Raw genomic sequence first — 27615 nt, 5'->3', positions numbered from 1 at the left:
TATCAGATCATACCAAGCTTTGTAAGTAGGTAATATGGACAGCTCTTTACACATGCTATGGCCCAATTCCACTCTCAAATGAAAGAATCCTTCAGCCTCTCAGACCAGCAGATCACTTACATCATTCTCCCTTACTTTAATAAAAAAAAATTCTGATTTTTCACTGCAGCTGCTGCTGTTCAGCAAGTCTCTTACCCTGTTTCACCAAGACACTCTGAAGAAGACAAGATTATAGTGATACATCACATGTAATTGAGACATAAGAGGAAGAGAAATTGAGGAGCTGATGTATTTCTAAACCACCCCAGACCACTTCAAAGAGTAAGATTTCAGTTTCCCGGCAAGTTTTCCCCAAGGCAGCCTCAGAGCCTCACCTAGAACTGTTATAACTGAGGAAGTTTAGACCTACAGCTGTGACCTAGAAGCCAGACCTAGAAGCTTCATCAGCTACACATACTCAGCCAGTGACAGCCACCAATGAGGTACAGGAAAGGCTCCAGTCACAAGTTAAAAACTACATGGCATATCAAATATTCTGCACATTGATGCTCATATTTGCACAAGTGTTCCTCTATCAGTACTTTAAATAGAGAAAATCCTGGGTGAATGTGCTCATTTCCATTAACTGATGACATCAGTAACACATTTCTCTTTGACATAATATCTCATTTAATGACATCTTATGCTTATGGTCTTATCCCTTATACACAGCTGCTCAATTTCAGAACTCAGTCTTTTTGTCTCCAAACACTCCTGGGGAAAAAAAAAAAGTCTTAAGGTGTTTTAAGTATACTTTCAGTAAGTATGGACAAGCAAGAAACACAAATATGATAAAAAGAATATATAAAAAATTGAGCTCCATTGTTTTTAAGAATTCCCACACAAACCACCCTAAAATGATGCTGAAGTACACCCTAAACAATTTTCTAAGGTATGGAGAAGCAGCATCCCATTAATCATAAGCAAAATGTTCTGCTTTGTATTAAGTCATTGAAGAATCAACACAGCATACAAAACTAGCAATTCTGTTTGCAATATACTGAATTACTTTTTAAGTCATCAAGCATATGGCACTTTAAATAGGCAAAGCAATTTGTCTAAAAGCACAAGCACATCCCATATTTGGATCTTCGACTTCAAGCCATTAAATATTTTTTCCCCTGATTTTATGAAGAAAAAAAGAAAGATAAAATCCGCAAAGTTTTATAAATAACACCCCTCCGCCCCAAGCTGAAATAAGTCACCAGTAAGTTTCCCAAAACTAAATTTTTCTGACAATTAAAAATAAAATCAAACGGGGTTTCTCTGCAGCTACTACTTCTCTCCCCAGAAAGGAAATCTGTCTTATTTGAATTGAAATTTAGAGACTCACAGCTTTTAAAATGAGTAAGTGGCCTGCTTAGACTTCCAGTAGCAAATCATAGGAACTCCTCCAAAAATTTAACAGTTCAAGTAGCTGTTCTTGTCATCACAGGATTTGTGGATTTCATCACACTCGACCATGACATTTGAATGATTCTCAAAAACTTAATTCCATGCAAAGGAAGGTATCATAAAAGATATTTTAAGTGGCATAAAAAAAGAAAAAAAGTCCTGTAAAACTCATATTCACCATGCTATTTGAATACAGAAATAAAAAGAAACACAGAACTGCTTAAAAACGTTAAGTCCTAAGTGAACTGCTAGGCTTCTCTTCTCACTGCTTTGGTCATGCTTCCCACACCCCTCTTCTAGTCCAGAAGGGGAGAGTTACAGCACCTACAGGCGGATGTGCTTAAGAATATTTAACACCCATTTCACCTGCCAGATACCCAAGAAATGAGAAAGCATTCGTTATCTGAAAAGACATAACATTTTCATACAAGCTCTACCTTATCTTTGTCTTCCACAACATCTGCCAGCACATCATCTGGGTCCAGGATTCCTCCATCTGTATACTCCAGGTGGTGAATATTTACCCAGGAAGCTGGATCCTGTAAGACAGATACAAGACTTCTTAATCTACCCTTGTGTGATTTTAATGCTGTCAGACAAAGCAGCTTTGTGTTCCACTTGGTTTTCCACCTACTTCCCTCTACAGTCACAAGGTAGAAGATCGGAGTCACTACCCAAAACTGAAACTGAGAGCAAATGAAAACTACAGATGAAAAACAAGACACTACCTATAGAACACTACACAAAACATCTTTAAAACATACATTTTTATTTCCTTATTGATCTTTATCTAATTTGAATAGTGAACTTAAAATAATTTTTAAAAATCTCTTTGTTTTACAATACTTTATAACTGGAATATTTTGGTTATTATCAGCACAAACACTTAAATAAATATATGGATGGACATGCACCACTCCTGACAGGTTGTGGGGAGGTATATCCATATATTTTTAGATATATAAAACACATCCATCATTTCTTTCTCTGAGGAGGTAGATTAGATTATTGTGGCAAAAAAAAGCCCCAAATAAATAAATAAATCCCAGTTTGCTTTCACAAATAAATGCTCTCAAATTCCAGTGCAACTCTGTGTACCATATTAACAGGGATCATATTAATTCTCCAAAACTAATGCTTTCTTCATATATGATTAACTCCTTCACTTTAATAACCAGGAGTTTAGCCATCATTCCACTGACCCTGAAGCCAAAAGGCTCAGAGTATACTGCTCAACAGCAAATTCTCCCTGACGGGAAATACAAAAATCAGAGAGCAGACACAGTCTGTAACCACTGCCTGCACTGCCAGCTACCTGTGTATGCAGCTTCCAAGGGGGACAAGGCCAAGTGGTATTAATGTCTGAACTGCCTTAAGACTTACCCTCCTAGGGCCAAGTTCTTGTAGTTTAATGAGCACATGGCAGCTCACATGAGTCACACTGACATGTTTGAGTACTCCACAGTATCAGCACTGATGAACAGTGTATCTGCTACAGCACAATGAAGAAAGACATGCCTAGTTAGGATTATAAATCATATTTGAGTCCTCCCCCAAATATTATGGGGAATGGCCAGAATATGCTAAAACTGAGAGCCAGGAAAGGGGCATGCACACACATAGCTTTGAGAAATGTTTCAGAAATGGACAAAAAAAGATGACCACTGATGACCTGCAACTGAGAATTAAGTGTAACTAGACAGAGTACGGCTGCATGACAACCACACGAGCATCTAAAAGTATGTTTATTTGTAATGTGTCTATTTCATCTGTAATTTACCTCTTACTACAGTTATTTCATTTTCTCGTGAAGCCACCCATTTGTGAAATAGCAAATGTTTGCTCATTCTAGGTATCACATGTTCAAAATTACAAAATTTAAGAATATCAATTAATACGTTTTTTTCTCTGCAAAGTAATGAAGCGCGGACAACTATTACAGCTCGAAGTTCTATCTTTAAGCCCAGGGCTTAGATATTTTTACCACAACCATAACATTCTAAGAAGAAAAGGCAGAAAAGAAACATACCTTTATGCAATAAATAAGCAGGTTAATTTAGATCATACAATTTACCTAATGCAGCTACCTTGAGAAAGAGTGTTGCTTGGCCCTACCAATAAACTTACAAAATATGATACTCTACAACCAGAATGCATCAGTAGCTACAGATGTTCCTCCTGAACCTTTTAACCAATGCAACCACAAAGCTTTTAATAGTTAGCAACACTAAAACAGTGTAATTGAAAATCACTTCTCTTAATTGGGCAAACTTCTGCAGCTAACCTATTTGGCTGAAGATACATTAAAACCTGTTGTATGTATTATGCTGTTAAAGTGTTAAGAATAAAGCTGAAGTTAAAAAATACACAGCTGATTAGAATATTTTGCTTTCAGTGTTCACTTCTATTAGTGATTCAGTAGCTGCACCAACACAGATGTGTCATTGAAACTGAAACAAAGAAAAAACAAAGGTAAAACCCTATTGTACCAATAGAATGCTGCAAGTTGGCAGGACACAAGCTCAAGACACACAGCCACCCTAAACTACATTAAACTTAACCCAACCTTCTTTTACTTTGGGGCACAGCAAATACAGTAATTTAATTATTTTGTTACTGGCAATATCAAGAGAACATCTCTAAGAGTCTCAAAGACCAGAAGATGCCATTTCTTACCAATCTTTTGGAACAAGTGTAGCTAATATAAGATTCTTGAAATGAAAAGAATGACAATCCACACTGAAATACAAGAACTAAACTAGAACAGGAATCACAGTTTCTTTTGAAGAAAAATATTTCTTAATGGTTTAGACACATACAGTGGCTCAGGTACACACAGTATGAACACATTATAACCTTCTGATCTCAAGGACTCCCCAGTTACAATAACCACCCCAGACTACACCAAGACTAAATACTTGCTGCCTCAGAAATACAAATGTGAAAATGGCTTCTATTAACTTACATGAACTTCATCCTTGAAAGTTAAAAACCCATACTGGGGGCAGGGAGCTTTTTATAAACTTGTTTGATGAAGCAAATAGTAACTACTGCTAAATAGCCTAGGTGGAAGAGATTCCCTCCAGACAGTCACAAAGTAACAATGGTTCATCTGGCCAGCAAATCCACTCACCCATTCAACAGAGATTTCAAAGTCAGAAAATTTTCTGTTCTTTGGATGAACTTCAAACACTGCCATGCATTGGATAGAAGAAGTGTCTATAAAAAAAAAAAAAAAAACCAACCAAAAAACCAACAAAACCCAACCAACCAAAAAAACCCCCTAAAATCTATATATCAGTCTCTTCTGTGTTTCTTTACTCGCACCAAGAGTTCAGACAGTTTCACTAAATAAAACATTGGTATTTTAGAAAACTCACCATTTTAAACAAGCAATTAACTACAGCAGATGTAACAGTTGAGTATCTAAAGTCCCAAATAGCACTGTATCCACATGCATATGTACAAACTCATATTCTGCACACTATTTAGAGCTCAAAGGGAGTAGAACAGGTCCAAAACATAACTGTAGTACATCCAAGGTAGAATCACTATCAGAGAAAATGAAACTTGCTCAGGAAAAGGATGGTCTTAGTTCAAGGTTCTTATGCTTTACTAAGATACAACGATCAAAAGGAGCATCAAGAACACTTCAGGTTTCCATGTGTTTTAAAGCTCCTAGGCAGGAGATTGCATTTCCACAGTAACAGAGTAATTTTATACTTCATAAAGTATGTAACTGGAAGTCTCGCAAAACAGAGTTTGCTGCTTCTACAGTGTCTTCTGAATGGTCTGAAAGTCAGAATGCAGTAACACCAGTAACAGAGACGACAGGCTGTGCAAAGGGTCAGTGCCAGACAGCTTCAACGAAGTAACACTCCTTACCTGTTGAAAGCAGGAAATGCTTGATGACACTCCATTTTTGATCAGAGCAGAGATTGCTTAAGGGCATACTGAGAAAGCACTTGCTGAGAAGTTAAGAAATATAAAGCAAAAAAAGTCTAACAACTGTATTCTAAAATGCTAGGACAAGCTCTGGGGTTTTTTTAGCTGACTGTTGTTTCTTTAACTTTCTCTAGCTTGAGATTGAAATCTTATTCTAATGAATGACAGTATCTTTACAGTATCTTTTTCATCATCATTATCAAAAGTTGACATGCTTAAAAAGAAATACTTAGCTTTGAAAAACAAAAGAATGAGCCTCTTGTAAAAATAAAACACTAACAGTAGCCTGGAGGCTCTGGGCAGCATGCAGGTATGGTTACCTGAATCTGTGCTCCTAAATGCTCTCCTGTTAGAAAGTTCATCTTGAAGAAAACACAACTATGGTTCAAAAAAATCCTAACATCACAAGTGGGGAGAAGTTCTCTTACAGCACAGTACATAACCCTTAGGCAGAAGTTCAGCTGAGGTACAAACCAGTAAAAATCTATGTAAAGAACAAGTATGAGTAAGTTACCTGGTGTAATTCATAACAGCACTTGCCAAATGAATATTGAACAGTTACTCTAATGTGCATTTTACCTTAGGGCTGCAAGTCATGTTTGTGTTTAACATCAAACCACTTAAAAGCTGTTTATCATCATTTCCTTTATCTGTGGGAGAACACTTTAGGAATTACTATGCAAATATTTACCAAATGTTAAATTAAAGCCAGGTCAAATGAATGCACAAGTGAGATGTAGGCAGGGAAGTGACATAAATTTTAAAAAGTGGGCTTGACATTCATGTTGTCACAGAATCCTGACTTAGCATTTGCCACCTAATACAACACCACTGTTCAAACAGTCTAAAACAGGTTCAAGAAATCTTCTATGCATTTATTTTCAGTCAACACACAACACATTCAAGTGAAAGACCAATCAATCTATAATTAAAGCACTCCCATTTATTGTCAGTTTTCATATATATCTATAGATTCACATTTTTAATGTATCAGAAGGTTGGAGTGCATTCTTGTTTCTTTTTGCTCCCACCTCAGACAGAAAAGCATCAGTCTCCTTTTCTGAAAGCTAATCAACATACTTAATAAATGTTAAAGTCCATATTGGGTATTTCTGAATTTTAATGAGCAAGAGAACCCTAACAAGTTTAAATATGTTTCAGCTGACCATCAATAAAATGAACACCGCCACTTAATGATTTCATAATTATTGTTTGATGCTGTATTTTGTTCTGCTGTGTGGAATGCATAAAATTAATAGCAAATCCTATACTAGAATTTTAATTTAAATACAGTAACAATAGGATGCACTAAAAAAATTCAGAAATAGGAATGACTTACAATTTCTTCTCATCCTGATATTTCAGAAGTACCTCCACATTAATGCTTCACTAGAGCAAACAGACTTCAATGAAATACAGCATAAAAAAGAACATATTAAAAAATGGAAATCATATATGCCTGTTCCACATACACAATAACAGAATAAATGCTAGGTCAAACTTAGTGGGAAGGAGCGGCCTCTGGCCACATTGCTTCCTGTCACTGAGACAGTGTAAAAATAAAATTAAAAATCCCACAATCATAAAGTATTTTCTGATAAAGGGATTTTTTAGGTTAAGGTCAGTAAGAGAGGTATTCTACTTAATCATTTTTACATTATAAATTGCATTACTTCGATATATTAAATAGTATTTAATGATTCCTATAAGCATTTTAAGGCTACACAATGTACCATTATGCACAGCCGAACAGCACTAAGTGTTAGTTAACTCTCAGACCACAGCTTGGGGAGCAGGGTACAAAAAGCAACTTGGAGAGGAACATAGGATGAGATTGGTCACAGCCTCAAACTTCATCTCTAAATCCTGCTCAAAATTTATCACTGAATTAGAACAGCCTTAAGCATTTTTGGTTTGCTTACCAAAACCACCTCCAAACAAGCCTGAAAAGGTACTTTATTCAAACTTCATCTCAATTGCCACCAACAGGGCTGCCATCTTCAGCTGTAGTAGAGGTGGGGCTCTGTTTTTACAGCAAGATGAATATTGAGTTTCCAAAACCAAGAGCTGATCACGAAGTAAATGTTCACACACTACATACTATCACAATCTGGAGCTGAACAGTTAGAGCTCAGCAACAACACAACATACACGCATTGGTGGCCTCGTACAAAGCCAAGCACCCCAATATGCATCGCACCCTGTCCTTACAGCAGGCAAACAACCACCACTTCTACTCTCTTCATATGCATGAATGTAGAATTGTATCATTTCATACAATATTGTAGGTTACTGAGATAACATTTTTACGGGATAAAAGAAGCCACAAGAAGTGTCGGTAAAAATCACAGATGAACAGTTACCTGCACAAGAGATTAAGTCTGTTCCAGAGAGCACTAAATGCGCAGTTCCTAGCACAGACCTGATCTGAATAAGCCTCCCAATATGAAGCACATTAGTATACTTCATATACATATATATATATATATATATTCACACACAGAGACATTTATAACTGAGTACAAATTGGGTCTTCTTTTCACAAACTCCAAAAAATAGAGAAAAAACAATATTTAGGTTTCACTCCTCAGGAAGCTTCTAGAGTTAATCTGTATTATACATAACACAGGAAGTTACAAGCTCATAATTCTAGGTCTCACTGTTGAAAATAAACTCTTACCTCAAATTAATTACATTGTCTTTATAGCCCTATAGTTCAACTGCATAACAGTAACCAACACATTTCTAACCACAGTTAGAAACTCGAAAGCAGCAGAAATCTTTAAGATAACATAAGGCAGAGAAACATGCTACAACACAGTGAGATAGTAAAAAAAATTCCTAGTGTATTCCATAGTACTATTGTTCTCCTTCACCAAAACTCTGAATCTGCTTGCATTAGAAGTGAAAATGCTTCAAGATGCTAGAGAGAAGATAAAATTTCTTTATAACCTACCAGCTGGACTGACACACATTCTCTCAAATTATTAATATTTAAGAAAGATCTATACCGAGTGAGCTCAAAGACAGAAATTAAAGCTGAGGCAAGGGCAAAGGACAAGGTAGTCCACTAAGAGAGAAACTGCTTTTAAGCATCCAGAAATAAAACTACAGAAAACACACAAGGCCATAGGGTAGAATTAGTCTTAGAAAGGTGACTGTAAAGGATGCTTCCTAATCTGTCCTCCAGATGAAATAAAGTACTATAAAAATAAAGCCACACAAGAAAAGGTAGAATTCCTCTCTGAAGATCCTAACTGGGGGGGTGATGGAGAACAGAAGGAAGTTCATTTCAAGCAATCAAACTTGTGAGTACATGGAAGACAAAGTTCTTTGCTTTTCACAATAAATTTAGCAGGTCTAACAAGCTTTCAAACCTCATGCCAAAACATGATCACAAGAAGTAAAGCCAGTCTCAGTTATTATACCCATGATGCTTTGCTTCTGACCAAAGCACACATTTTGATGGGATTTGATAGGTTAAGAAGTTTCCTTCACACAGGAAGATACCATAGAAGAAACTTTACTCCTCCTAAAAGGAATAAATTAAATGTTCAAGTACGAGTTGAATTAAAGATTATTTTCTTCAAAACAGCACGATTTCTTTTGCTGTTTAGAAAGATCTCTTTTCAAACTATAGTAGAAGAACCTATTCCCTGTAAACAAGCTATTAAGAAATTCAATTTCATTCTATGTATTTGCACACATACTAAATTTTTGTTCAGATTCATTCACTTTATCTTTTAATACTAGTTATGGAAAACATATTCTTCTCTCAAGCACCTTTTTTTCAAATCCCAATTAGATGTGATACAGGCAAATGGTACAAAGTAGGAAAGGAGTCCTGAAAAAAAACAGTGACTTACATCAGATCACTTTAAATATTCAATTTTAAAAGTTTCTGTCTTTGAAGGTGCTAAAAACCTGATGTCAAAAGGGGAACTAATCAGATCAGGTCAGTAGAGAAACATTTATCTTTGTCAGAAAGTTTGGGTTTATCTTAGTACGCTTGTAGTTTTTGCTCAGTCTGGTCACACTGCCTTGCTGGCTGGCTTTTAAGGATGGAAAGAGCACAAAAAAGACAACCAAGCAATTCATGCTTGAAGCCTGTGGACTACCACAGATTTGTGACAAAAACCATCTGTTACCCATCCAGAAAAAAGCAGAAAAATCTTCTCTTGCTCTTCCTAGGCACAGTCAACAATTAAAAAGCACAGCTTCTTTTCAGCCTTTGGAATGAGGCTAACAGCACAAGTACAGCTCACCATCAACTTTATCTTTGACACACTAAATGGTCCAAAGCACATTAGTCAATCCCTAGTCACCAGAGGGACCTAGACTATTTCTTGATCTTTATCCATCTTCAAATTATTATGCTCTGAGAAATTAACAGGACTAGGTATTATCATGATCAGTAGTCAAAATACAACAGCAAGGACTGGTCATCACTTCTTTCTGTCTTCACCTGTTCTCTTCACACCACCATATACCAAACTTCATTTTGGAGGTATGAAACTCATCCTTCTTCCATTCTTGCACTTTTTTCCTTCTCTGATTCATTTTCATGTAGTTAACACATTCTGTTTTCCTTGGCTAGACAGAAACCCAAACAGTTACTAGTTATAACAGCCACCTTGTTACAGCAAGATGGGCTTAGACATCAGAGAGCTCTCAAGGTGAAGACGTGAGCTACAAGCAACCCGGCACACAGGCTATACACACAGTTTCATTTATTAAAAATATCCCAGATCACATTTGAATATGAAGATCCTGGCCTGAGATCCTAGTAGACAAACCACAGAACATAAACACAGTGAAAGTTCTTCACATAGGTTATAAACCAAGGGGAGCACAGTGAATAGGTTTGTTGCACTTGAGTCACTGGACACTTGCACACTGTAGGACAGTGAGTCTCTTATGTCCCTCAGAGACATTGTTGGCAAAGAGGAACTAGAAAATTTCTTGTCCTTTAGCCATCTTTAAATTATTATGTTTTGAGAAATTACCAGGACTATGTACTAATAATAAAGTCTTCATTTTTCTCATGGCAGGGAATGTACTTCACTGTAATCAGAAAGCAGAAAGAAGAGAGAGTTGGCTTATCCTGACAGTTGAATATGCAGGGAGAAAAAATACCCATCTCCCATATTCAGGCTGAGGAAGAAAACAGAAAAAGCTGCTGATATCTCACTATCATGGAATTATCGATTTGTCAGAGCACAGATACATAAATCCAAAATGACCCAGATTATTTCAACTAACATTCCAACTTTTACTTTATCTGCAGCACTAAAACCCTTCAAAAATAAGAAAATTCTGATTTCATACTCTATTTGAATGTGAATGAAAAACCACTCTATGAATACAGCTGTCTGAATATTATCTGAATAAAATATAATGCAGAGAATACATCAGTAGAGGATCACATAGCCCACCTTTACACTACACTCCATCGTTTAAGAAGACCGTTTCAGTGAAGACCAAGTACACCTGTGTTGGTTTTACAAAGAAAGCTGGAGATACACATTTAGACAGTGGTCTACACACTGCACTTGTAACAACTAGCAAAACCCCCCCCTTCAAAGCCTCGGTTAAAACTGGAGCCCACTGTATGCCAGGCACTGAATCCAAGCTAATCACACAAATGTAAGAATATAAGTGTAACCTGATCTTCAGTTATAAACTAAGAATATCCTTTAGCTCTTCAAGTCCATTAGATTAGACTGCTTCAACAAAAGACTCAACCTTGTGCAAATTAACACAACAGTTACAGAACAAAACATCTCAAATAATTCTGTAACATCTTAAAGCTTACCGTTCAAATCCCAAATCCTCCATGTCAAGTATTATCTACAATATTCAGAGTAGTATTGTTATGCTAATAAGCAAACTGCTACCCAGCTTCAGGCACCTGGCAAGTAATTAATTAGCATTGAGTCTGGCTTTTTGTTTGATTACCTAAAGGTAACACTGTGGGGGCTAAGGACCACACCTGTGATTTCTTAAAATCCAACATTAAGCGAGCAGACAGAACTATAAAGCTACTCCTTCAAACTGTCACACATTTTTCACATAGAAATGAGAGGGGGAAAAAAACGTAAAATGTGTCTCAGAGTAGTATATTTCAAAAGTAAAGTCCAGGTCAAGTGAGTGAACAATGCTGTTATTTTGCCAATAAAAACTGATGATGCCTTAAATTTGAATCATTCAATAGAGCTACAGATAAAAATGAGGCTGGCTGTAAATTAACACAACTCAAGTTTGTGACAAACTCAGCACTGAAGTATACCAGATCTTCAACAAAAAATGATAAATGGTTCACATCTACAAGGGCAGCCAGCCCTTCAGTCCGGCATCCAGAAACCATCTAAGATTGTTTTGTTTACAACTGCTGGGCCTTTCTTTGATAAAGTGATTAATGCATTTGCAGCTGACACAGGACTGCTTATCAGAAGCAGCTGGGAGCTTCAAAGATGTGATTGAGTAACACCAGACTCTAAACAAAACTGAATACAAATGCCTGTAAGACAATGCAGATCAAGCATGCTGGAATCCTGTCAAACTTTAACATAAACTGAGCTTTAGATAAAGCTCAAGTGAGAAAAAAATTGCAGTAAACTATAGGAGCATATCCTTAATTCCTCATAGAAAGCCATTAGATGCTTTTGGAATTCCTCAGAGAACAGTAAGACTTTTCTACCACAGTACCACCCCATTTCCTGCATGAATCAACCACCAACCAGAGACTGGGGAGGAATACTGCCAAAGACTGCCAGACTTGCAGTGTCAGTAGGACCAGTCATAGCCCAGACCACCACTCCCTTCTCACATGTCCAAAGCTGGTGCATTTCAGAAATGCCACCAATTCCCACCGGTGCCACTGCCCATATCACCCTTAATCAACTCTCTCCATGCTCTCTGACAACCTCCTAGCAGGCACAGTTCATTGCTCTCCTTAGAGAGGTGTTAAGTGTGGACCTTAAAGGGGTCTCTTTCCGCACTCAGAGAAGATACATGACCTTTCACAGTACATTCAGTGACTGTGCTCCCAAAATCAAGCCATAAGGGACAATCATAGGCCCAATGCTACAAAGATGCTGAGACGGCCAGGGTAGTTTTAAATAACCAAAGCATGAGAAGTATTTGAAGATGTAAGAAGAGTCCCTTTGAGGCAGGAGTAAGTTCATTACAAATGAAAGCAAAAAGGAAAAAAAAAAAAAAAGAAAAAAAGATGAGAAAAGGTGGCAGTGGAAAGTAATAGACTCGAAATCGAGTATGCAGGGAGGGAAACAAAGATATAGCTGTTGGAACAAGGTTTGCAGGTCTGTACTAGATGATGCTGTAACCTATTTTGTTCTCATGTGAAACACTAAATTAAGCAGCTTCTCTCCTCCCTTTACTTCTCAGGAGAAAAAACAACTGGGTCAATAATATTCTGAAGGCACAACTAACAGTCAACCACTGCCTAATTCTATAAAGCCTAGCCAGCTTCAGTGGTTCTGGCTATTGTTCGGAAGAAAATAATCAGGAAGTTTAAAAAGTAATACAAACATTCAGCATCTTAATATTACACTGTGGGAATTATATAATCTCTCATATTTTGTGCTATATTAATAAAATTTATATCATCACAGTACAATGCTGATAAGCTTTAGTATTTGACTTCCAAGATACAGCAAACATACCTGGTGAACAGCTGAAACAACCTCTACCTTTAAAGATATTGCCAGAGCCAAGTGATGGAACTGGATGAAACCCAAACAAGGCTCCTGAGAACAACTTCCACCTTCACCTGACTGAAATACAGAACATGCCAGAATTAACACATCAACAAAACTTGATGCCATATGCCTAGCCTCAACTCATTAAGTGGATTTTGGCCAGAGAGGAAACAGTGAAGAGTGAGATTATTCACTTTTTCATTGAAATTTAATACCACTAGTGTGCATAAGGGTTCTCCCTGCCCTGCCCTTTATCCCAAAGAGCAAAAAGAACTGCTTTCTCCTGCTACTCCGAGTGTCTTCAGGAAAACAGAATCACAAAGGAGTTGGGAAGAAACATCTCCAGAGATTTAAGAGGAAAAGAGAAGGTAGCATCAAAGTCACCGCAAAACAACTAACAAACAGGTAGATCTAAGTAAGGCAAGTAAGACATTCAGCCCAAATGTGGAAAATGACACCTGAAGCACATGTTCCAGTTACTGTTTTGTAGCAACTTTCTCCAACCCACAGCTTGCAAGGGGGCCACATGGAAACAAACACCACTTACACAAATTTAATCCAGCCAGTACAACGCCACAATAAAGTCAGAATGAAAACAGCTGGTAAGCAAACTTGTTTAAATGCTGTATTTGCATATATTTTGCATCAGTCCTGAGATGCCATTACAACCTTCATTTTCATTTGCACCTTGATGCCATCCATCACTGATATAGATGAGTCCAATTTACTTTTCAGTCAGCTACCTCATTCTTTCTTTGGGCTCCAGAACTGTACCCACATACATTAGCTCCACATATTATGCCATGCTCAAGCACCATGTAATTTTACGAAGTAAAATTAAGCAAAGATCTACTGAAAATGTCTACAGCAAAGTGGCCATAACATAGCCATTATTGACAAGAACGCTAAACACTAACCACGTTATAGGAATGTTTTCGCACAATGCACTGTCAATAGGACTTGCAGAGTAACAGTTCCCTTCTCATTAAGGGAGATGATCTTACTGGTTCCCAACTCTCACACACAAGAACAGGTAGAGAGCCAGTCACTGACAAGTTCAGTCACAAGATGCTGAAGGCTTTTCAGCAAAGTAATTGGATCTACTTCCACTAAATTTTATCACTATATGCAGTGCCTGAAAAGGAAACCAGCACATGCAATGAAGCAGTTGATTCTCTTTAAATGGCTACTACATAAGGACACAGCCACTGCCAGTTAATAGAAAAAAATTATAACATCAGCATTTGCTAGTCTAATGGTCACAAAGTAAGTGATTTGGACTCCTACTGAACCTGCAATAGCTTTGGCTGCATTATTAAAGCTATCTTTTACACTAACTATGAAGTTAGGCTCAAAAACAAAAACACACAAAAAAACTCCAAGGAAAACAGCCTGAAAATCTATTAAGTGTGCTTCAGCTTACAACAGTATTTAACAGTTTGATCATTAAACTGTAGCTTGTATCTTTCAATATGAACTCATATACTTAACTAAAACCATCATGAAAATACATGATTCAAACTCACCATTTAAAAATTAAATCAAGCCTCTTTCTTCCCAATTTAAAGAAACTCCATCCCACAAAGCCTCCTTCATCGAACTTTTTCTTCCCACATGGCAGAAAACTATTTTTTTCACTTACAAAAATCACTAATATGAGACTTATCACATACAAGATGATTCAAAACTGAAACAACAACATTTTGCAGAATGTTAATAGTCCTCTACAACCTATTTCAAAACTACTTTGGTCTGCATCATGTCATGTGGAACCAAGACCTGCACTATCAAGTCTGCTTATGAACAGGAGCATCCTGGATTTTGCTACACGATCAAGTTGGGGGGTTTTTTGCTCTAAAATCCATATTGATAAGCCAAATAGTTAATCTCTAAACACACAATGCATAAAAGGGATCATTTCAAACCAGAAAAATGGAAGACACTTATAATCACCACAGCATTCACATTTGAATGACAGCTAAACATAAAGACACATCAAGCATTCAGCCATCTGGAAAGAAGACGGGGTTTTTTTCATATTGTCTATTCTCAAAGCCTTAAGGCAAGAGTCAGAGGTTGACCATGACCATTTAGTTAGATGCTCATTTCCCATCTACAGCCATTAACGAACTGCACTACGAACAATAAGCCAGACTCCTCCACTTTCACTGCATTCAGAAAGACAGTTGTGCCACACCAGGACAAACAATATGTGCATACTGCCAGATGTACTCTATATTTGGAACATATGAAGCTACCAAAAAATCTACCTAGTGTTTTCCTAGCGTCTTTGAATATGGCTTATCTAATAAAATGATGACAGCAATTAATATATATTTTGTTATTCCAGGCAAGAAAGAATATAATACATAACTGCAAAATTCCTGATCTATAAATAAACACAACCAAAGTATGTATCCAGACACTATTCAGAGTTAAATGGTAGTGAATATTGCTGCAGCAAAATAAACAAAAAAATCACACTGCAAGGACAGCTACCAGAGACCCAGGATGACCAGAGGAGAATGCAGTCCACCTTTTAGCACTAAATTTTTAATAATACATGAAAGGTCTAACAAGAAAAAAGCACCCTGAATGTACAAAAGCAAACCATCTACTTACTCCTTTCACATTCTGACTTGCAGCAATTACTCCCCCACAAGTAGGGGGGAGTTTAAAAAGTCAATTTAAATGGAAAATGGCCTAAACCAACATTTTCCAAACTCACAGATTAAGGGGCCAACACGGGCACACTCCGATTCATCTTACTCAAAGTGGAAGTGTGTGAAAAGGAGAAGTGTTTAGAGTAACTCTGTTCTGTTCACAGTTTGAAAAAGTAAGTCAATTGAACACAACAGTAATGACAAGGAGGAAAACACCCTCAGAAGTGATATAGTTAAAATGCACAGGTCATGAGTGTTCTTCTAAGCATTTCTGAGATATGTTGAGTATTTAGAGCAAAAATTAACTCTTAATTTTGCTCTTCCCAAAGTCAGTGAACTCCACAAGGGTTTTTCAGGTAAAGTTAGTACTTCTCATCAGTCAGCAGCTGAATGAGAGCTATCCAAATAACTGCTCCTGAAACATTAATACAGGAGACTTCTCTGGATTTCTAAGTGCAAATCTTCTTGTCTCACACAGACGAGTCATAATTTATCGCTGACAGAACAAGCCCTAATGTTATATTATTTTTTTCCACACACACATACTTTTTTTTTCCCTCAAAAAAATGCATCCTCCTTTTTTATTACAATCTAAACAACACCTGCATCATGACTACTACTATGCAAATGCTGGTCTTTCTCTATGCACAATGTTGAAATGTCAATGAACCTTCTCCTTTCTGTCACCCAAAACAACTATTTCAGGTTTCCAGCTCTTCTTCAGGGAGTTTTCTTTTTGTAGCTTATAATGCCAGGAACTCCGAAACATTTGTTCAGGATACATTCATTACAGCCAGCAGGGGAAAACTAATTGTGAATTGGCAGCAGCTCAGTTTTTCAAATGAGCCTAATTCTGTGGGAGCTGAGCATGTTAACTCCCTTCTATCCTTGAAAAACTTCAGCAAGTCTTTCCACCCTACACGAGAGATGGGAAGATTCAACTGAAGAAAGCAATCTCCTCTCCAATGTTCTATTCTTTGAGCAGACAAAGAACAGGTTGAGAGGTGCCAGTAACAGAAGATGACAGTCAAATTTACAACATTACTAAAAAAAAAAAAAACAACTTATCTGTTAAATAAGGCAACTGTGAGAAACAGACTTTTGAAAAATATGCAAATTAAGTAAACTTTATATATTAGTATACTTATATATTTATATATTTTTGTATAAATATAAGTATATTTAGAAATATATTTATATAGTTATAACCTATACTATAGAATGGGGAGGGGAAGGGGGGGAAACCTAGAGAAAAAGACAGAATTTCTATAGAAATCTCAGTAGAGTGAGTAACCTAAAGAAAATACAATTAAAGTCGGAGTCAAAGCGAAGTATGCCACATTTTTTACACACTAGAACAGACCAGATATTTCCACAAATTAACTACACTCAGTATGAAATAAACTACCTTGTAAAAATAATCTAATAGATTGCTGACAACCCCCTACTGCAGCCAATTATTTTATTTATTCAAAAAAATCATTATACCTTAACAAAAAACATTGTTACAGCAAATAACCTTTTAATTCAGTCTGAGTGGAAGGAATGTGATTTGGAGGCAAACAGCATTTCATAGAGTTCACAATATATAAACATTTGACTGATGAATATGATACTTGCCTCATTTTTTTTTTCCCTGCAAGCTTAACAAATACTGCAGGGTTTTCTTTCAAAGGCAAGCCCTCTGGAGTCTTTACTCAGCAAAAAAAATTTCTGTATGACTTCTGGTTTCCATACAGGCTTTCATGAAGACTAACTCACAGTTCAAATAAAAACCAAGATAATGAAAATAAAACTTCATTAGAGAAATAACATAAGCAGTGAATTGAACATTTCAGGACTATTTTAAAAGCAGAAGCTTGTTTCAGTTTAAAGATATGTACAGGTGAGATGCAGCACCATCATCCAGTTTACAGATGATGAAGTATGACACAAGCTAGAGGAAGTCACTTGGTTTTGCCCCGGATAGAGCAAGGCACAGTTTTCACTGGACAGCTGCACAGCCCTTACTACCTGTGAAAGAGAAAGGGTAAAAGTGAGCCATTCTAGGCTTAAACTGCTGTAAAACAGCAACACCACCTTGGTCAGATTTGCAGAACCCCTGAATTACTTCTGTTTCTAGAAGAGCTACAGACACACTGTCACAAGGAGCTTTCTTTATTGCTTAACTCTACTTATGTACCACTGTACTTCTGTCCTGCCCTTGTATTTAACATCTAGGACTGATCAAAAAAAAATGAAAACACAGTGAGATAGTAAAGATGAAATTCCTCCATCAAAATCTTTACTGAAATAGTTAAGAAAGCCTTACAGAAAAAGCTGCAGGTGGAAGAGAGAGAATTTTAATGCTGCTCAACCAGGAATCCATTGGAAGGATATTCTGCAACTGACCAGCAGGCAGGAGAAGCAGGGTGAGATGGCACAGGAATTCTGACAAGCTCTGGAGGAAGTTAGTTAAGCAGAGTTCCAGGTCACTATCTTCTTTATTCATGAAACGCATCACTTACTAAAGGTCTGTATCCAAAGCAGCCTGCAGCCAACACTTCCACTAACAGATAAGTCTTCAGAGCTTGAAATTTGTATTCTGGTTTCACTTCTGGCTTGTGCTCAGAAATAAGAATTGGCAAGAAGAGAATGCTAGTGGAAAGCTTTCTAAATACTATCCACCAAATGAGTATCACAGAAGATTTAAAGAAAAAATATCATCATCATTTTGGGCAAAGGTTACAGCAGGCAAACTGCACCACTATGAACTGCATTCAACAAAAAAAATGCCTGACCTGTAGGAACTGAAATGAATGGTGCCTACATTCAGCAGTAGTAAAACTCCTTAAAACATAGAAAAACTATGGAATTATACCCCAAATCTTCAACATGAAATTCTGGCCTTACCACCATTAATGACATCCAGCATTGCAAGACTAACAAAAAATATAAACAAAAGCTAGGAAAGACTACATGCCCTCAAAACTTCTAGTTTGAGGAGAAACATAAATAGGGAGCTACCTTATGATGGACACCATCAAAATTTATAAAGACAAATTGAAGTCTGCCTGTCCGCCAGGCACGCCCGCCAAGGGGACAAGCTGCAGAGCAGGTACAAGCATCTTTTCAGCCTGTCCCCTTCTGCAGCAGATTATCACATGAAGATCAGGCAGATCCCCTGCACATCACCCACGTATTTACTGGATGGACAGAACCTTGTAATGGCAGCTTTCAAGGAAATGTGAAAACACTTAACTATTTTACCAGTACTTCTCACAGGTAATAAGAAAGCATAAATCCATGTCCAAATGATAAGAAATAATCCTTAATTTTAAGATGGTCTACAGGTGGGTGCTCCAGAGTTTGGATACAGAAGAAATACACCATATACTTGGGATTAACCCATCAGGATTTATGACTTGTCTCTCCTTCAGAGGTCCAAACAGAGACCTGCTGGATTCTAACTTCTTTTGAGCTGGAACTGCTCTTAGTTGACCTGTACATTGGCACTCAATGTACAGGAGATGATTATAGAAAAGATTTTTTTTCTCCTCTCAGAAAATCTATAATTTAAATGTTTAGTTTTGCCAGTGAAGACCAACTCAGCTGTTGCTGGATTGATGAGAAAGAGATAGTATCTTCTACAACAATGTGAAGGTCTTTCAAGGTTTTAGGAAAGAGATATGAGTAAAGAAACTGATTAGTCAAGGTAAAAAAATAAAGCCACACAATTTTTAAGGAATGCAGGTCTCTGTTTCTTGGGATTGCATCTATTTCTTCTTTAAGCATTCCATTTTCTTCTACTGATTGAGAAATTACTGCATTTTTGTAAAGGAAAATGATAGGGAGGGTGTGTATTATGATTCGCCAATAGGTAATATTTTATTGGTAATCTGAAAAACATTCTGTTCTATCAGATAAGCTGTACTGCAAAACCATTTGGCTTGATGGAGCTTCATCTTTGAGGTCAAATCCCTAGCCAGGAAAAAGAGGGAATCCAGTGCCAGCTGTTAGCTTCTACCCATCAGACTGCATTCTTTGATTCCAAATAATCAGTCTCTGTAAGAGTACAATCATCCACCTTCCTCCCTATCTACTCTTCATTCCAATGGTATCCTTATTATAGGCTATAAGAAGCATGTTCATTCAAGCACTCTGTAGTTTTCTTTTTCATACACATAACAACCAATAAAGGAAAACACTGAGGTAAGAAGTCTCCCTGTGGCAACAAATGCTGCCAGTGCATTCTCGTGAAACCAAGGAGCAGCTTGTCTGAGCCTCCCAATTCAGAAGCATTCCCAAGAGCAAGTTGAGCACTGGAGCAGTGCTGTGGCACCTGCCACAACAAAGCCAAGTCATCCGTTCTGAATGGATGTACCTACTGGTGACAGAACAATTACAGGCTTACACTGGGAAGGCAGAGACATTCTGATTACATTAAAACATTACAACAGTTCCTTTAATGGAGGTGTCTATAGCACAATGATTAGGCATAAAGGGAAAAAGAACCCCAAACATTTACAAAAATCAAGTCTTACATACATTCTCTTTAAAATGAGGAAAACAGTCAAAAAAAGTCCTATCCAGTGCAAACAGTAATTTCTTATAACACTAAGTTTCCTTTACAAAAAAGTTATTGAAGTAATCCTATAGAAGTAATAAAGTACTGATGATAAGGCTTACGGAACTACCACAACAACATATAACCTGAGGGGAACAAAAAAATGCTTTTATTAATGACAATATTACACAAATACTTCATAAGCTTTTTTTTCCAAAAGTTCTTGTAACATGGTGATTTTCTAAATTTCTCACACGAAGCAGCTTTCTCAGTTTATCAAGGTATTCAGGGGACTCTCTAGTTCAGTGGAATTTACAAGACAATTTCTTTCAATAAGCCATTCACATGAGCCTGTCATTTCTGTTCAGTCAGTTCCCTGACATAAAATGTGTATATACTTATGCATAAGCAAGATGCAAGAATGGAATATAAAAATATAAAGCAGAATCTGTTTTCAATGATACTAATTGCTCAAGACCTTTAGTGGTATCATATTCATTAAGGATGGAATATAGGCATCTTTATAGGGGGTTAGAGGGAGTTTACAATAATGAAGTAATAGGTCTTCATGCCTAGGAAAGCTGCAGTTCTGACATTTGAATCATTAGGAAAGCCTAAAGAATGTTCTGCTCAACGGGGGAGGAAATCTGCTGCTTCAGTAGCAGGATGCCAGACAGCACAGTATGTTGCAATTCAACTGACCTATCACACTGAATGAGTAAGGAGGAAAGTATAGTCACACAACATAAAACATCATGCCCAAATAATTAAAATCTATATCTGTTAAAATAAAAACATTGTTTTTCAGAAAATATCAGTCGAACACCACCCTCCGTTTTCAGATACTTAAGCAAAAAAAACCCCCATTAAAACTGCATTTTATGCAGCAAGCAAAAGCACCTCCCAGTTCCATTCCATGCCAGAAATACCATTTAAGGTTTAAATTCCTTCTTCACAAATTCCTGCAAGTCTGCTCAGAGATCATCTTCAACTTGGCAAAGAGCAACAGCAAGCAGTCACTACTGAGAACTCTGTACTGCTCTTTAATGGTTTCCTTCTATGACTGATTTAACATTCAATTACTACACAAGGCTTTGCTGTCTCTTAATTAATAACAACTGAATAGTACTCAGAACTTGATAAATATGATCTGGGAGGAAGAAAAAAAAGGACACTCAGTATTATCACATACACTGAAGTCTGACCTGCAGTATTTCCAGGACAGGTTACTCTCATTTTGCCTATTGAATTTCCACCAGTTTTATCCAGCTCTACCCTTCAGCTGAGCTCCCCTGAAACGCATTAACATCAGGTAACTCAACATTCAGCCAAAAGCCTATTGCTGGCAGTAGTCAACTTCTCATAAGGAAAAAGGAGATCCCAATTTTTTTTTTTAATGTTACATAAATACATTATGTCATAGAAGGCATTTTCTATGACAAGTCTAAGTTCAATGGCAGTTTTTCTGTATAGATTGTAAACACTTGTGAGGAAAGAGAAAAGGAGCCTGAAAATCTACCAAAAATCTCATTACCTCAACACCAGTGGCTATGATACAACACAGCAGCAGAGGTTTTATACAGAAGTGATTAAACAGCAGGCACTTTTTAACTCTCAGTTTTTCCTGGGTCACTGTAAAAGCAATCCAGAAAATTTTTTACAGGACCCAAAGTTCTGCCACTTGAAAGATGTCTCCAATCTCACTGAAATATCACCACTAGAGCTTTTAAGTCAATAAGCAGTTTCTGAAATCATATGTCTCCTTCCATTTTCTTTACTTCCCCTATTCATATAGCCTGTGTTCCTATAAATGAGTCAGTTACTCGAACTCATACACTAGTAACGGGAAAGCAGTGTATCAAGTTATATTCTCATTTTCTAGTACAGTATCATAGCGGACAGCTCCAAAGGCTGAACGCAGAAATGATAACCAAGCTGTTCCTTGAAATGTATCAGTTGCCAAAACAGCGTATAAAGTCATTAGCATACTGTAGCTGCTTAAGCATACTAAGAAAAATATGGGAATTAATAGTTAAAATAATTCCTAGCAAAAAAATCTACTTGAAGACAGAACTTAGAATTGTTTTGGTAAAAAAAAGATTATGGATTTACCCCATCCCTATTAGGGCAAAAAAATAAAATAAACTAAGACAAACTGGGATAAGGAAAAAGTATCAAACCTAGAGACCAGGTCCAAGACAAAAGCACACAAGTGCCACACAAATACAACTCAATTACTCTGCCTTTATAAAGGATTAAATACTTAAAATTTGCCCAGAACAGAAAAGGTCATAAAAAAGGATTTATTTCAAAACTTTTGACATTTATCTTCTGAAGAAGTCTTCTGGTTTTGCAAACATCTTTTGTAAGCATAGAGTTTAATCAAAATAAATTGTCATTCTCCCTATCCCAAATGTATTTAGAGAAACTACAAGAACATTTAGTTCTCCTTCTGTTTGCTGGCTGATTTACAACAGCAATACCTAATTCTAGAACACTAATTGTCATGTGGTCAGCAAGCAGAAGCAGAAAGAAGCTGAGAAAGTATTTTATTAGTAGGACTCACAAAATTATATAAACAATCAACCTGCAGAATTAGCTCTTTAAATGCACCTAATTTAAGAAAGATCATCAATACAACCCAAACCACTCACTTTTACTCATTCTAATCAAAACCACACCATTCTTGAACTGACCTACTACTTTACTGTTTCCTGCTCAGTCTGACTGCCAATCAAAATTCTCATTACCATTCCAGGATTAACTGCTGGCCTCTGTATGTTCTCACGAATGGAAAGACACATTCTAACTTCTGTTACAAGTGGAGATCAAGTTCCTGGGAGACAGGGCAACTAATATTTGACTGTCTCTATCAGCATTCCTAAAGGAGGCCCACAAAGGCTGCTGAGTGAGCCACTCAAGGACTTAACTGTGCTTAAAATGACAAATTTTAAACCACAAATTGCAGTGCTTATTAATTTTGCTACATGACTTCCATGTCCCACCCATTCATCTGGCTTCCATGAACAAGACTTCAGATCGCTAAAGCAGTCACTTCAGTCAAGCCATCCAGGTAAGTGCCATGTATGCAAACATGAGGAAATGAATACATAGACAATAACCACCACTTCCCCATCCCTGGCTCCTCCAGAGAGATAAAGAACATCTGGAGCAGCAAGATGTTTTACACATTTTCCTCAGAAAAGTTTCACTGCAGCTTAAAGGAAAGTCACTGTGGATTTCACTTGCTAGTCTCATTTCCCGGGGCAGACATCACTTTCTGTACCAACAACATTCAAGACCTCTGAGACAGCAAGGAAGGATCTCCAGCTGAGGCAAGGGCTCTACTACAAAGCTGGTAATACAACTGTTGTTGCCTCAAACACGGGGGAACAGCATTTCCAAGGGGAGAGATGTGAACACAACAGTGCATGTACCCTGGGTGCATTTAGCCTCACGTGCATTGTAAGGAATTGCTTTCAACAGGACCATGCAAATCCAGACAATATCACAAGAGCACATGAAACCCTTCCATGCTGAGCCAGAACCCCTCTTTTTCCCTCTCATTCATATACTCAGGGGAGGGGGAAAAAAAAAAAGGTCTCTGACACTTGACTGGAAAACAATCAACAAGGTACCTTGTCCTGCATCCAAAGCTATGTCTTACAGCTGCAGAGAAGCACACACAGTATCAGGCACAGCAACTCAACTGTTTTGCAGTACATCTGTTCTCACTCAAGCAAAGAATCCTAAATGCAACAGATGACACACAACTGCTCCCCAAGGCACCAAAATATCAAGTTAGGGACTGGGCTGACGATAAGGAATCATTAATCCTACTGTATCTACCTGTCAGCAAGAAGCCTTAAATGTACATTACTAAGCGGCAACAAGAGCAGATCCTGAGTCACAAGATTTCCAACAAACTTCATTCTACTGACAATCAAGTCACTTTCTGAGATGACCATGTGAAAAATTATTTACAATTCTCACAAAGCAGCTGAACAACAAAAAAATTTCTTAAACATCTACGACTATTCACATCACAAAACCCAGACCACAGAAATCTCTTCATTGATACTGTAATACAAAGTTCTTAAGTCCAGAGAGTTATTGTATCCTCCAGTGACTCAGACAGGATCTGCCCATTCAGAACTACAAAAGTACCTCTAAAAGCCACTAAACTGAGTAGCATCAAAAAGTAATTACTGATTTCTCAACTGAAATTGGCCCAGTGTTTTGGTTCAGTCAAGAAACAACTTCATGAACTGAGGCAACTGAGCCTTCATGACCAAACCTTGCCAGCACAGCCCAGTCAAGAAACCAAATCAAATTGCCTAAGGAAACACAGGAGGCTACAATAAGCAACTGCCCACCGAGTTCTCAGCTGTCTACTAAAAGTCTCACAGAAACAAGAGACTTAATTATTTACTGCATCAACTTTCCTCTCATTACAAGTATAAAGAAGTGCAAAGCAGTTTAAATCAATTCAAAAATTTTTATTTGTATACATATATTCAAATATTTTACAATATACATTAATTAATACTCTAATCTTGTATCTTCCCCTTTACCAGACAAGTGACTGTAGTGTAATAGCAAAACCAGACTCCCAGAACAACTCCCAAAATGCAGAGCCTCTCAAACATTTCTGTGATATTTGACAGTACCATAACTAATAAAAAGTTCCTAAAGCTTCTATCCTAGCTACCTTTTTCATTTTCCCTTCTACAACTATGAAAGATATTCCTTGTATCAATTCTCCTTCTCTCTCCAAATACTTCAGGCACTTTAACAACACAATTTTCCACTTAGTTCTTTTAAAAGATTTTACCACTTCAAAAAAAAAACTTACAAAAAAAACACTTAACATGCCAACAGAAAGAGCAGCATTCTGTCACAGAAAGTATTCCAAACATTCTAAATATTTTGAAAAGAAAACCAAATATTCCGTTATCTTTAGCACAAACCTGTTTATGTGCACACCTCACAGCACATTTTAGCTGCTGATTATTTTGAGATAATCCCATTCCCTAAGATTTTACATTCTTTTAAGAAAGTTAATTTTAGAAAGAGTCAATAGAAGGAAAGTGGCAAAACACCCAATCAATCATGTTACGTCAGACAAAAAGTACTCCAAAAGGTAATAAAATTAATTGTTTGAGACATCTGTATGATCTATTTTACCAACCCCAAATTTTCCCCCGGGAAAGCAACCTAATGCTGAATGATGCTTGTCAAGATAAGAAGAAATGTATCTTTTGGGCCAGTTGCACTGCAAACTTTGTAGGTTGGAAGCTAGCTAATCAAAGCACTACAACAGAACTGTTTACATTTCTAGTGAATGGGGGGAGGGAGAGAGGATGCACAGGGCATAAAACTTTATTTTAGAGACTTGAATGAAAACCTGTTCTGCTTTTCAAGTCCTTAGGCTGCTCCCCCACTCTGCCTCTTTACACATCCTTGTATAAACTCTAGCTCTGAAGCTCCATTACTCAAGGTGATGAGCAATTTTTGAACAAACTGGCCTGTACCCACTTTGTCCACCTATGATGCAGAATAAGAAACTCAACATTTCTATAAGGAATTAAGTCCAAAAAAAAGCTTATTTGCAAAGGAAGAAATACAAGGTCAAAAACATGGACTACAAGGTCAGAAACATGGACTCTGGCCTCTGGCTGTTCTATAAAGAAGGCTGATGATTTTGACCTCATGCTGAAGGGCACATGGGAGATGGTTGCTAGGCATAATTTTTTTTTTCTTTAGATACTACTTTAATAGCAACTTGGTTACAAATTCATGAGAACTGTAGCACACCTTGAGTGTCTGGCATTTATCTGAAGCTTTCTCACACTGTTGGAATTTCTATCCCATAATTGTTTATTGAGCCTTCTAGAACAGTCAGGGCTTCACCTAGAAAAGCAGGCACCCTTCTACTCCTTTCTAAAGGAATGAAAAAAAGTAAATAAAGAGTAGAGAAGGAAAGGGATTTGAAATACTTATACAAAGGCTTTTTAGGCCACCTTTAAACCATCATCATGAAACTAATTCCAATGTCATCATAAGCACAAATCAAAGCTGAAATCAATTTGTAAATTTCTAAATTCAACACAGCTGAAAGTAATTTTGTTTCTGATGAAACCCCTCTCTTGAAGACATATTTTAGTACCTTGAACTATACTTCAGTGCAAAAGATCTCACTGACTGTTGGCTCTAACAGTACCAGGAATTCGATAAACATTTTGTAGTTATTACACACTGACAACATCATTAGGAAAAAAGACTTTTCATACAAAATATTTGTCAAGCTCTTTGTGTCTTAAGGCAGGTTAAAGCGTAACACTTGCTCAGAAGGATCAACATGGAGACCACAGCAATCTCTACTAGAGCAGTCTCAGCTGGTCATGATGTATTTAACACATCAGTAGCAAGTTTCTCTCAAACTAAACCTGCAAGAACAAGAATTTACCTCGAGTTTTGCATTCAGGATATGAAACAATTGACTGGGCCCATAAGAAACTAGCACATGTCACAAAACAAATCCCATAAGACATTGGCTGTACTTTTTACTCAGACGTCTTAGGAAGATGAACAATCCTGCAAGCCCTTAATTCAGGGCTTGTAACTGGAACCTCTTTCACAAAGCAGTATTTGCAACACTAGACCTTTCATCAGTACTGAACAGTACCCCATTATCCTTCAGCACCTGCCTCTTGGAGGAAAAAAGAAAAAATATTTTTATGCTCAATTAGGTACAACCAAAGAAAAACTTAGAGCTCCTTTCATGTAAAGGAAATCACCTTCCCATGCAGATAGCACCTCACTGAGCAGCTGATGCCAGAAAACACAAGCTTGAAAGAAATTAACTTATTGTTACGCTCGCGTCTGTTTCAAGTTTGTTAGTCAACACGCACAGCGCCAACAGCCATGCTGGCTGGGCAGCTGAGCGGGACAGGCTCCCAGCCCGCCGGCATCAGCTGCTCACACAAAGTACCTGGCAGAGGCACTCAGGCAGGGGGACCGTGCCCGTGGGCCGCAGGGCCCGGCAGCCCACCCGCCCCTCGGCGCCCCTTCAGCCCGGCCGCCCCCCGCGCCGGCCCCGGGCCTTCCCCCCGGCCGCCCTTCACCCCGGGCCGGCTCCTCGCACGGCCCGGCCGCCCCTCACCTTCTCCTGGGCCTTGCGGTAGCGCTGCAACGCCTGCTGGGTCAGGTCCCGCACACGGAGCTGCCCGTCCTTGCAGGGCACCACGATCCCGGTCCGCCCGAAGCACACGGTCACTTTCATCTCAGCGCGCCGCCATGCCCG

The 27615-nt window shown here is 37.7% G+C and overlaps 1 protein-coding gene across 4 annotated transcripts in view; it reads right to left on the bottom strand.

Annotated features, from left to right (window-relative positions):
• The window catches only part of PARD3B (par-3 family cell polarity regulator beta), a 402580-nt gene extending 374971 nt beyond the window's left edge, over positions 1-27609 (bottom strand). For all 4 annotated transcript variants that reach the window (XM_042040921.1, XM_042040922.1, XM_042040923.1 and 1 more), the window contains exons 1-2: positions 27475-27609; positions 1872-1973 (exon numbers count right to left, since the gene is read on the bottom strand). In XM_042040921.1, coding sequence (XP_041896855.1) covers positions 1872-1973; positions 27475-27594 — 222 coding nt within the window. In that variant the 5' untranslated portion in view covers positions 27595-27609. The remainder of the gene's footprint in view (positions 1-1871; positions 1974-27474) is intronic.
• Between the last annotated feature and the right edge of the window lie 6 nt (positions 27610-27615).

The sequence above is a fragment of the Corvus kubaryi genome, unplaced genomic scaffold (genome assembly GCF_017639235.1).
Source record: "Corvus kubaryi isolate FWS band 111438036 unplaced genomic scaffold, C.kubaryi_AGA036_p1.0 37396, whole genome shotgun sequence".
Lineage (NCBI taxonomy): Eukaryota > Metazoa > Chordata > Aves > Passeriformes > Corvidae > Corvus > Corvus kubaryi.
This window is presented reverse-complemented; position numbering and strand designations above follow the sequence as displayed.